The following is a 12,050-nucleotide window of genomic DNA, read 5'->3' on the forward strand; positions in this document are numbered from 1 at the left end:
ACTCAGGGAGGCTGATTAGGGCCAACAGAAGGCAGAATTCCTAGCAGCCCAAAGGGCTCGGAATCGGTGCCACTAAGAAGTGGACAAGCAGAGCCAGATGGCCACTTGGCAGGGGCACTGGTCTGGGGTGAAGTCACCCTCCAGGGGGCTCCAGATTCTTTGGGTTCTGGCCTCGGGTCCTGAAATCTCAGTGAGTCACAGAAATGCCCTGTAGGGTGGTGGGTGCCAGTGGTAAGCAGCCCCCCGTTGGCCCAGGCCTTTAACGAAGCCGGCCAGGAGCAAAGCCTGGCATGTTCAGTGGGGTCGTCTGTGTTTGGTCGTCTGGAAGGAAACCCAGTGGGAGGAAGGAAACAGGCGTTTCAGATCATCTACCACGTGCCAGGCTCCAGGCAGGATTCTTTGACACCACAGCTCGTCCAGGTCTCCCACAGGACTGCAAGGGAGAGGATGACATCTTCCTCCCACATCTGAGAAGACTGAGGCCCAGAGAGGCCAAGTAACTTGCCTGAGGGCGCACAGCTAGTAAGTCACAGGGCTGGGCTTCACGCCAATCCTCCCAACTTCCAGTGACAATGGAGGCCAGTACTACTGAGCATCGGCTGTGTGCTTGGGCACGGCCACTAGTCCCTTCCAGGGAGTAACTCGTTTGAGTCTCACAACAGCCTCATGAGATAGAGACTGTTATCCCTCCATTTTACGGAGAGGGGAACTGAGGCACGGAGAGATAGAGTCTCTTGCCAAGGTCAGAAGCAGTGTTCAGATCCAACATCATAACCACTGGCCTGCCCTGGGTCTCAGGAGCTGCATGCAAACTCCATGCAGAGTTTGCTGCACAGATGCATCTCCTGCCTTCCTGAGGGAGGCGGGCAGAGCCCTGGGGTTGGGTGGGGCAGGCCTGGACTGGGGTGGAGCACAGGGAGGAGGGCTTCGGCTCACGGTCAAGGTGCCCTTTCAAGCAGATGTGCTAACTCCTCGAGAGGTGGTAGGGTCCATCCCCAGAGGTGCTCCGGACGAGGGGTTGAGGATGGGCGGATTCCTGCCCAGGAGTGGAGACTGAGGGTGGGCTCTAAGGTGTCCCCCCATGGATGTCGCAAAAGTGCCCTAGGCACCTACTTTGTGTCCGACACAGACCACAGCTGGCCCTTCTCCCAGCTAGAGGAGTTGAGTATCCCATGGCTGTCCCAGAGCTGAGACGTCAGGAGTCAGGTGTCATGAGGCAGGTGGGGAAGGGAGGCCAGAGGGTGTCAGACAAGGGAAGTGGCAGTTAGGATATGAGCCACTGAACCACAGAGGAGGCTGGCAAGGGCCGGGGTGAGGCCGGCTGAGGGCACCCCCAGGCCGAGCTAGGACCCTGGTCAGCGCAGGGGAGCTCAGGACCACGGAGAGCTCCACGGGAGGCTCCTGTCAGGCTGGTGACAGCTGTCAGGGTGTGTCTGCACCCAGGAGGCTGCCGCCCGCCTGGCCCACCCCGAGGTCACAGCCTGCCATCTCCAGGAAGTACCTGTCTTCTCTCTGGCCAGGAGCCCCCACTGGACTCAGCCTGAGCCCGCCCCTGAGCTCGTGGCTGAGCCATGGGGTTTGGGGTCATCTGCTTCCTTCTCTCACCCCATCAGCCTTCCAAGGAGAGCCCAAGGAAAAAGGGCAAGAGCAGGAGCAGAGAGAAGTGGGAAGAGGGAGGGAAGGAGGAAAATCTGCCCAGCCGAGACCTTCTGGGCATGGCCACGGCTGCAAGTCAGCACAGGGAGGAGGCTCCGGGTGGGCTCGTGCTGCCACCATCCTGGGTCAGGGGCAGCCTCAGCCTCCTGCAGCCATGATTATCTGGCTCCCAGGAAGCACTCAGCCCATCCGCTACTGACTTCATGCAGGAGACCCCGGCCCCTGGGGCTGGTGGCAACTCACGGAGCATGGGGGGCGGGGGTCCTTCTAGAGAGGCTTCCTGAGGGCCTTGCTATTCTTCCCTCTTCCCCTGGAGCCCCAGGAAGCGGGGTGCTGTTTCCCAGCCCACGCCCCGGGAGGCTCAGGGTCTGCCCGGGCTCAATTCCTGAGCCCCTACTCTGCTCCTTGCTGCTCTGAGACAGGACAGCACCCACCGGGGCCCAGGCCCTGCCAGGGGCTCCCCTCTGAGTCTTTGCTCATGCTGTGCCCCCGCCTGAAGGCTCTCCCTCCTCTCTGCCAGGCTGGGGAAGAGTAATAGCCATAAGAAGAGTGAAAGCTTATTGGGCGCTGACTATGTGCTGGAAACTTTAGGTGGGTTATTATTGGACCCTCAGTTTGTAGATGAGAAAAAAGAGGAAGGTGGTTAATCTGCCGAAGGCCGTGCAGACAGGAAAATGGCAGAGCCAGGATTTGAACCGGGCAGTCTGGTGCTGCAGTCGTGCACGTGGAAGCGATGGTGAGCATGGTCAGCAGGCCCAGGGCTGTGCAGGGCACTCTTGTTGAGCACCTGCTGTGTACAGCTCCCTGCCCCGGCGAGCTCGTGGTCCAGCTAGGGAGACAGATGTCGGGGGAGAAGAGCCCAGCATGGCGAGCCTTGGGAAAGGGACAGGGCTGTGGGTTGGCCTCTCTGATTGTGTGTCCCTTTTGAAGTGGGCAGGACAGGAATGGTTATGTCCATTTTCTAGATGGAGGAGTTGAGGCTTGGAGAGGCCAAGTGAGCATGAGGCTCAGGTTCACAGTGGCCATATGAACCCAGATGACGGTTCAGTGCTCCCTGTGGGGAGTCAGGAAGAGGGTTGGGAGGGCGCAGTCCAGGTTCAGGCCTGGGGCAGAAGGAGGCCGGCTCTGGCGCAAAGCAGGCACCCGAGAGATACTCCGTGAATTTTATTGACCTGAGTGAAGGCCTTCGTGTGGCCTCTGAGCTGCCGGAGAATCAGCCGCAGCAGGAGAGAGACAGGACGGGTCTGTCCTCAGAGGGCAACGGCCCAGCCCCTGGGAGACCCCCAGTCCTTCCTCAGCTAAGCTTGCTTCTCTAGGCAGGTCCTGACCACCACGCCCCACCCCGGGTCCCGAGTTGCTGGAGGAGCTCTAGCTGATGTTTCCTGGGAAGCATGGGGTGGGGGTGGGCAGTGGTGGACTGGACAGTGCCCACCCGCAGCTCCCACTCCCAGAGCCTCGGGGGACCTCACATCTGAAGCATTGCTCGCCTTGCCCCCATCCATTCTGTGAAGCTTCTAGATGGAGCATACTGTGGAAGGGACCTGACATTCTGATCCAGAGACCAAGGTTACAGCCAGGCTCTGCCGTTAGCCAGCTGTGTGACGGTGGCCACGCCCTTCACTCAGCCTCAGTGTCTGCCGGGCTCTGCCATTCACTGCCTCCATCCACGAAGGCTGTTGGGTGGGGAGGGGTGGCCTCCGCCCTAGTCAGGGGCTACTCCATCCTTCTGGGTCCTGGAGCCACCGTATTGGACTCCTCGCTCACACTTTGAACTTAAGGCCACCCCAGTCTCCCCTGGACATCACAGCAGCCTCCTCTCGCTCTCCCTGCCCCGCCCTTAAGGCGACAGTCTGTTCAACAGAGCAGCCCGAGTCAGCCTGTTCAGACCAAAGTCAGGTCATGTCCTTGCTCCGCTCAGCATCCCCCATGGGAGCCACGGTCCCCGCTGTGGCCCCAGGCTCTGCGTGGTCTGGGCCCGCCATCTCCTTCCCGTCCACCCTCCTCCTGACTCCGGCTGTTCCTTCTGCCTGGAACCTTCATCCCCTGCACCCTCCCTTTCTTCAAGTCTCGCTTTTCCCCGTGCGGCCTGCCCTGACCACCCTGCTGGTCACTGAGCCACCCCTCCTGTCCTTTGCATGGCTTCATTTTTCTCCAGAGCATGACTCTGTCTAATGCATGATGTTACCTGACTCACTTATTCTCCGTTTGTTCCGTCTCCTTGCCCTGCTTAGCCCCGTGTGTGCTCCACGAGGGCGGGGGTTCTTGTCCACCTCGTCCCCTGTGCTCCCAGGCCTGGCGCAGTGCCGGCCACGTGGTGGGCTCTCAACAGGTGGCTGCTGTGTGAACGGATGACGGGCTGTGGGAGCAGCCTGCGGGGTGTTGTGTGGTCCAAGGCGATCGTGGCTGTTCCACCCCCTGGATGTCTTCACTGGTCACTGGTGGACTCTTCGTGGGGCCCCTGTCACCCCGCTTGGGTTGAACTTGGCAGATGGAAGGGGCCCAACAGCTTTACCACGGGATGAATTTCCACTATTGACCCCACAGAATCGAGCCTGATCCTTGCTAATTGTGTGACACTGAGCATGTGCCATCAGCTTCCTGGCCTCAGTCTCCTCGCCTGTAAAATGGGGCGACAGTGGTACCTGCTTTGTGTTGGAAGGACCCAGTGAGGTTGCTTGTGCAGTGTGCTCAGGACAGTGGCTGGCTTAGAAGCTTCATGGTTACACCTGAGGGTTTCTCAATGAAATATAACGGAGGGAGAAATGCTGCCAGCTGGGCCTAATGTGGTTTCGCAGCTTTAGCCCACAGCCGGGCCACTAGGCAGGGACTCGGTCTCAGCTGTAAGGAGGGAGAGAGGCTCTGGCTCGGAAACAGAACAGCTCAAGTCCTGACTCGGCCACCTTCTTACTGTCCTTTGGGGAAAGTCTTGTCATCTTGCTGAGTCTCAATTTCCCCATCTGTAAAAACAGAGCAGTTACATGACCTCCCAGGGTGATTGAGACCCTGGATGCGAATGCTTATTTATTTATTCAGTTTCCTATTTATATGCCTCTCAGTCAAAAGGGTGTATTTGAAGCACTAGTTAAAACACATGAAGATAAGAGAAAAAGGAATTAGGCCAGAAGAATAAGAGTTAAAAAAAAAATACAGGCAGCCATGAGCAATGGTGTCCCAGAAAATGTGGTCTGAGAGGTACTGACTTGCTCTGGGCTGACCACCGTGCATTTTTGAGCTTCCTAGCAGCCTGAGTGACAAGGGAAACATGCTCAGTTCCATGATTCTCAGCAGCAAGCCAGGCTGGGGCCTCATCAAGGGGCCTATGCCTAAAGGCCCCTGTGAGTCAAAGGGAGATTCCAGGCTTTGGTGAGTCTGTGCTCCCAAGGGCACAGCCCGCCAATTGTTACCAGATCCTGAAAGCCAGCCTGGCTGGAGAGCCGTGGGGCAGCTGGGTCAAGGTGACCACGGCAGAGCCACAGGGGCCCCATTGCACCAGGCAGGGCGTTCGCTTGCCTCCCTGAGCTGCTCTTACCTGCTAAGGCCTGTGTTCGTTGCTGCTGGAGGATTTGGTCTGAGACGCAGCCAGGCCCTGCCCTGCCCAGCTCACGGGTCAGTCGTCCAACGAGGGCTGGGATTGGGGTGTGCCCCACAGAAGCAGAAGTGGGAGGAAAACAGTCTGCCAGAAGGATCGGGGCTGCCTTGCCAGGTCCTGAAGCCCCTTGTGTGGGTCCCTCTCGAGGCTTCTGCCGTGCTGACCTCAGTTGGCAGTGCTGCCTTCTGCCTGGTCCTGGCCATGGCAAGAACGCCTGTCCACCTGCCTGGATCAGGCCCCACCCCTCGGCCTGTCCACACCCTGCCGGCTGGGTCTCCCTGCCTCGCTTTGTCAGAGCAGGGCTGGAGTCCACTGTGGAGAGAGGAGCCCAGGAGACCCACTTCAGAATGTTGCTGAGGAGCAGCCCTGCCTCCCGCCTTCCCAAAAGCCAGTGGGGACCAGCCCCGGCCCTGCCCTGGGACGGCTGACATTTAGCAGAGGTCAGGCCCCCACCCCCGATTGTCCTGCCTGCAGTCAGCTGTGCCAGCCACCGCGGGCAGGCTCCAGGAGGGCCAGGTACTTCAACTGGAGGAGGGGAACATCTTGGACCGAGAGCAGTCCCACCCTGGCCAGCGGGATTGGTGACTGACTGTTCCTCGCTCGTGTGCTCAGGACTCCTCACAAAGGTGAGGCTGGGGAGGGCGTGTAGCACAGAAGTCGAGCCGCCTGGAGTCGTGGCCCTGCTTTGTGACTGCCTGCCTGCCCCGCCTGGGTCCAGCACACATTGAGCTGCTGGCTCCAGCCAGAAGTGCTCCCTGGCTGCACAGATTCATCAGATAAACAGCACGTCAGAATAAAGGGTGGAGATTTAGTTAATAGTCACACGTCCGTTTCAGTTTCCCAGTTGTGACAAATGTGCTGTGGTCGTGTAAGATGTCAAACGAGGGGAGACTGGGTGAGGGGTGGAAGGGGACCCTTTGCTCTATCTTGGCACCTTTTCTGATAAGCTACAAATACTCTAAAATAGTCTACTTAAATTGTGAAAACCGTGTCCCCAGTCCACAGCCATAAACTATCTGATAAGTTAAACCACGCAAGTGAGGGGAGCATGGTTCCATTCCTGACTCACTCAGGAGCAGACAGCGATTCATTCGACACAACCCTGGAATTGTATGTGACCTTTAAAAGGAAGTGGCAGATTTATTTCTACTGATGTGAAAATCTCTACCATTGATGGAGGAAAAACTGATTGCACCTAGCGTCCGATAGATAATATTTGTGAAAGCTATTAAACCAAGAACATAAGAGTTGCATATAAACCAGTGATACATCTCAAACGGATCAAATTGTTTCTGCCTGGACGTCAGTCCAGCACAGGGCGGGGGGAATGCAGGGGAACTTTTACTTGGTTTTATTCTTCAAATATGTTAGAATTAAGTGTCATCCCTTGAAGCCTGTGAATTTTTTCAGTGAAAAGGTATGAAAAAGATTTGTCTGGAAGGAAGGAAGGACGGACAGACAAGGACAGCACCTGGGCAGGGCAGGGCAGGGCAGGGGCCCGGTGTCCACAGCCGGCTCCCCGCCTCTCGGGGGCCTGTGAGCCCTCTGGGGCAGCTTCTGCACTGCAGGGTCGAGCTTTTCCCAGGATGCACTTTGTTCCTGGAGCAAAGCCTAGCAATGCAGCTGGTCCACTCAGGGAGGGCGGGCCAGGTGGGGGAGCAGGCTGCAGAGGGGGATGTGCGGTGGCCTGGTGGTCTCGGGGGAAGGGCTGTGGGAGCAGGGGTGTCCTGAGCCAGGAGGAGAGTTTCCAGGGGTGCTCGGTACAGCAGGCTTGACCGCTGAGGGCTGGAGGTGACTTGATGCAGTGACATCGGGCACTGGCCAGGACATTCAAACAGGGTGCCAGCAAAGGCATCCTCAGGCCCCTTCCTAGGAGAAGAGCCCCGGGCTCCGCCCGCCAGGTCTGCAGACCCCTGACCCGTCCACTGTCTCCCTCTTCCCTGCAGGATGAAGATGAGACGCTATAAGCTGTTCCTCATGTTCTGTATGGCCGGCCTGTGCCTCATCTCCTTCCTGCACTTCTTTAAGACCCTGTCCTATGTCACCTTCCCCCGAGAACTGGCCTCCCTCAGCCCGAACCTCGTGTCCAGCTTCTTCTGGAACAATGCCCCCGTCACGCCCCAGGCCAGCCCGGAGCCGGGTAGCCCGGACCTGCTGCGGACCCCACTCTATTCCCACTCGCCCCTGCTCCAGCCGCTGCCGCCAAGCAAGGCCACGGAGGAGCTCCACCGCATGTACTTCGTGCTGCCCGAGGACACCACCGAGTATTTCGTCCGCACCAAAGCCGGGGGCGTCTGCTTCAAACCAGGTACCAAGATGCTAGAGAAGCCCCCCCTGGGGCGGCCAGAGGAGAAGGCGGAGGGGGGCGACGGGGGCTCCTCGGCCCGGGGCCCGGCCCGGCACCTGCTGAGCGCCCGGGAGCGCGCGGGCGGCCGCGGGGGCGCGCGGCGCAAGTGGGTGGAGTGCGTGTGCCTGCCGGGCTGGCACGGGCCGAGCTGCGGCGTGCCCACCGTGGTGCAGCACTCCAACCTGCCCACCAAGGAGCGCCTGGTGCCCCGGGAGGTGCCGCGGCGCGTCATCAACGCCATCAACATCAACCACGAGTTCGACCTGCTGGACGTGCGCTTCCACGAGCTGGGCGACGTGGTGGACGCCTTCGTGGTGTGCGAGTCCAACTTCACGGCCTACGGGGAGCCGCGGCCGCTCAAGTTCCGGGAGATGCTGACCAACGGCACGTTCGAGTACATCCGGCACAAGGTGCTGTACGTCTTCCTGGACCACTTCCCGCTGGGCGGGCGGCAGGACGGCTGGATCGCCGACGACTACCTGCGCACCTTCCTGACGCAGGACGGCGTGTCCCGGCTGCGCAACCTGCGGCCCGACGACGTCTTCATCATCGACGACGCCGACGAGATCCCCGCGCGCGACGGCGTGCTCTTCCTCAAGCTCTACGACGGCTGGACCGAGCCCTTCGCCTTCCACATGCGCAAGTCGCTGTACGGCTTCTTCTGGAAGCAGCCGGGCACCCTGGAGGTGGTGTCGGGCTGCACGGTGGACATGCTGCAGACGGTGTACGGGCTGGACGGCATCCGCCTGCGCCGCCGCCAGTACTACACCATGCCCAACTTCCGGCAGTACGAGAACCGCACCGGCCACATCCTGGTGCAGTGGTCGCTCGGCAGCCCCCTGCACTTCGCCGGCTGGCACTGCTCCTGGTGCTTCACGCCCGAGGGCATCTACTTCAAGCTCGTGTCCGCCCAGAACGGCGACTTCCCCCGCTGGGGAGACTATGAGGACAAGCGGGACCTCAACTACATCCGGGGTCTGATCCGCACCGGGGGCTGGTTTGACGGCACGCAGCAGGAGTACCCCCCCGCCGACCCCAGCGAGCACATGTACGCCCCTAAGTACCTGCTCAAGAACTACGACCAGTTCCGCTACCTGCTGGACAACCCCTACCAGAAGCCCAAGAGCGCGGAGGAGGCTGGGCAGCGCAACAAGGGTCCCGAGGGAAGGCCATCTGCTAGGGGCAAATTGGACACGGTCGAAGGCTAAGGCTGCATGATCTTACACGGCCAGCGGCACGGCGAGGGTGGCGGTGGGCGGCGGCCTCTCCTGTCGTCTTCCTGCCTCCCTCTGTCATCTGGCTGGTTCTTGGGAGGACCAGGAGTGGATGGGTGGGGGCGTCCTCCCTGGTAAGGCCTTGTGATTCAGGATCAGGCCTGTGAGCTCACAAAACATCCTTCCTGTCAGGAGAGGGGAGTGTGGTCCTTCGGCCAGCGAGAGCGCTGTGGCTGGAGGTGCCAGCGAGAGTGCATGATGGTTACAGGGTAGCAGGGGAGGGCGGGCGGGGGGAGGGCGCCTGCAGGAGCTCCCCAGGGCAGCCGGGTCAGAGCTGCCGCCCCCACCCGGGAGAAGCCCACCTGTTTGACCTCCTGGGGCTTCAGAACTGCACTGGGCAAGGGGGACTCCAGGAAGTCCTGGGCCTCTGTAGATAGAGGCGTTTGGGTCCAGGAGGAAGAGGGGACCTCAAGGTGGTGGTGGGGGTGTGTGTGGAGAACGGCACTGAGCTGGGAGGAAGCGCTGATGGAGGCTCTGCGGGGTCCTCAGGAGTGTTGGGCCGGAGGGAGCTGAGACCCCCCGCCCCATTGCCCCACAGGACACCACTGCCCCCATGGCACCTCCCCGGCCCCTCCTGAGCTGACGGGTGTGGGGCTTGGGGAAGCCCAGGAGTCTTCCTTTGGGTTCCAAACCTGGCCTTGACGTTCCTTCTCCCTTTCTCTGTTGCTGTCTTGTGGGCTGCCCACTCAGTCCTTGCCAGGCCTGGAGTCCAGGTCTCGGGGTGGGCTGGGAGCCAGCAGGTCGGACCTAAGGTCAGGGGTGAGGAGTCGGGGGAGACTCTCCACCATCTCAGGGGGAGTCACCCTCGTGCCCTTCCTTGGGGCTGGTGGGGAACCAGAAAGGGGTCACGAGGCTGGCCTAAGAGGGATGTTAAAGCCAGTTATATGTCATCTCATTGCCCTTAGTGTGCCTCCTGGAGGCGGGGGGTGTATTCGTTGAGTAGATTCTAAGCTGCTGTAATTAAGAGACCCCAGAACACAGTGGTTTAAGCAAGGTGAGCTTGTTTCCAAGAACAGTCCAGAGGGAGAGGTCCAGGGCTGGTGGGACACACTGCTTCCCTTCATACACACCATCCAATTTGGGATGGAGGGGTTGCTCCAGCTCCCACCATCACATGTGCATCCAAGCCCGGGGAGGCAGAGAAAGGCAAGGGAAGTGCACACCGTTTCCTGTTAAGAGATGGCACAGTCACTTCTGATCGCATCTCACTGGCCAGGACTTAGTCACGTGGCCACAGTAGCTGCAAGGGAAGCTGGGAAAGGTAGTCTTCAGCTGGGCGGCCGTGTACCCAGCCTCAGCCTGGGAGTTCTCTTGTTAAAGGAGGAGGAGAGGAGGGGTGGGGGGTGAGGAGCGTCCCTGGCACAGGGGGAGGGGCGAGAGGGTCGGAATGACTGTTGAAGTCAAAGGATCCTGCTCTTGTGTTCAGAGCTCTCAGAACAACCTGCGCCTGACCCTGCTGCCAGCCCAGGGCTGGGTGCAGGGAGAGCCTGCAGCTGTGGGAAGAGGAGGTGCCCCCCTCCTTGAGGCTCCCTCGGATGTCTGCCCAGAGGTGCCCAGATACAGAGCCTGCCTGTGGAACCGTATGTGTCTGTGCGTGTGTGTGTGTATTTATGGGCATGGGTGCATGCTTGGTGTGTCCTTGTGATGTGTCTGTGTTGGGGTGTCCCTGTACATATAGGCTTGTGTGTGGATTTGGGAGCAGGGCCCAGGCTACCCTTCCTCAGGACCTGGAGCCTGTGGCCACACCTCCTGCAGCTCCCCAAAATGACTGAGGCAGAAAGCCCTTAGGGAGCCGGGAAAGCAAGGCTGATGGGGGGGTCTGTCTGTCTGTCTGTCTGTCTTTCAGTCCAAGGAATGCTGAGAGCTCACTACCTCCCCAGCCCCTCCTGGCCCCAACCACATTCTTTCCACCTTGTCCCCCCAGCTTCATGCTGGGACTTTCCCTGAGTGTCTTATTGGGGGTTTCCTGAGGAGAGGAGCGTGTCTTCTGTGCCACGGCTCTGTCTGGGGAAGTGCCAGGGGCTGGCATGGTCTGGGGAGCTGGCAACGGAGCAGCCTCTGGTGGGTAGGCATGAAGCAGACTGAGGGGGCTCTGCTGCCCCCCCCTCCTGGGAACCCCTCCCTTGGAGTTACAGCAGCCTCCCTCTCTGGTCCCTCTTGGGGCTGAGAAGTGGCTCAAGAGGTCAGGGTGTCCCTGTGGCTGTGGGTAAGCCCAGGCCAAGGCCTGCTCTTCCCAGCCACGGCTGCTGGCCCTCTGGATGGGCAGTCTTTGGGGACTGAATCGTGCCTGAGCCCCAGCTGGGGCCTCCCTCCTTGACGGCTTCCTCGCCCCCTGCCCCTGGCACCCCCAGCTGTGGTGGGAATGCCCCCTCCCACCTCGGCCTCCCGTTTCACCAGCTTAGGGGCCGGGGAAGGAGAGGGGAGGAGCCCAGACCTGCCAGGCCCCGCCTACCCTCCAACCCAGGGCCATGGTGTGGAGAAGACAGCTGTCAGAGGGTGGGGGGCCAGGCATGGGGTTGGGGAGTTTCAAAATGATCACATCATACACTGGGAATTTTGGGGGGTGGGGGAGCCGTGGGCCACTCCCCCAGTATGGAGGGGAGCCAAACAATGTGAACGTCAGCATACCGCTGGCCCTATCGCCATATCCAGATTTCTTTCCTGGGAACCACTGGCCCTGTGACCTCTAGACTCAAGGACCCCCCCCACAGGTCACATTGGTTCCTGGGGCAGGCGTTGGGAGAGCTTTAGGGGCAAAGGTGACAGTTGGGGTGGGGAGATAGGACTCGCCCAAGCAGAATGCAGGGCCCTGGGAAATGTATAATTTAAAGACACGAATAATAATAATAGTATTATTTTTTTTGTAAGGGAAAATCAATATGTACATTCTGAAATCATTTTCTCTGTAAATGGTTGGATTTCATTTCACCCTTAAAGGGATGCCTAAAGGAGAAGATAATATTAATAATAAAAACAGCTACAAAGTCTGGAGGGTGTGCGTGTGGCTGGTTTGGGGGTGCTCCGGGCAGGCAGGGATGCCAGGGCGTGGCTCTGGTCTTGCTAAGACACCTCGCTGCCAACTGTTGGGTCAGCGGGGCTTGAGCCTTCCCTAGGACTGGACAGCCGGTGGGAAGGGGGCGTGCAGAGCGCCTGCATCGAGCGAGGCAGTTACCCTGCACACCAA

At 59.8% G+C, this 12,050-nt stretch overlaps 1 protein-coding gene across 3 annotated transcripts in view; it reads left to right on the forward strand.

Moving 5' to 3' along the window:
* The window catches only part of MGAT3 (beta-1,4-mannosyl-glycoprotein 4-beta-N-acetylglucosaminyltransferase), a 31,876-nt gene extending 20,023 nt beyond the window's left edge, over window positions 1–11,853 (forward strand). For 2 of the 3 annotated variants that reach the window (XM_070600240.1, XM_070600241.1), the window contains exon 2: window positions 7,192–11,853. In XM_070600240.1, the coding sequence (XP_070456341.1) occupies window positions 7,193–8,800 (1,608 nt within the window). In that variant the 5' untranslated portion in view covers window position 7,192 and the 3' untranslated portion in view covers window positions 8,801–11,853. Of the gene's footprint in view, window positions 1–5,850; window positions 5,872–7,191 lie in introns of those variants that run through there. The other variant, XM_008541296.2, reaches the window with a different exon arrangement.
* The last annotated feature ends 197 nt before the right edge of the window (window positions 11,854–12,050 follow it).

This window comes from Equus przewalskii, chromosome 29, assembly GCF_037783145.1.
Source record: "Equus przewalskii isolate Varuska chromosome 29, EquPr2, whole genome shotgun sequence".
NCBI lineage: Eukaryota > Metazoa > Chordata > Mammalia > Perissodactyla > Equidae > Equus > Equus przewalskii.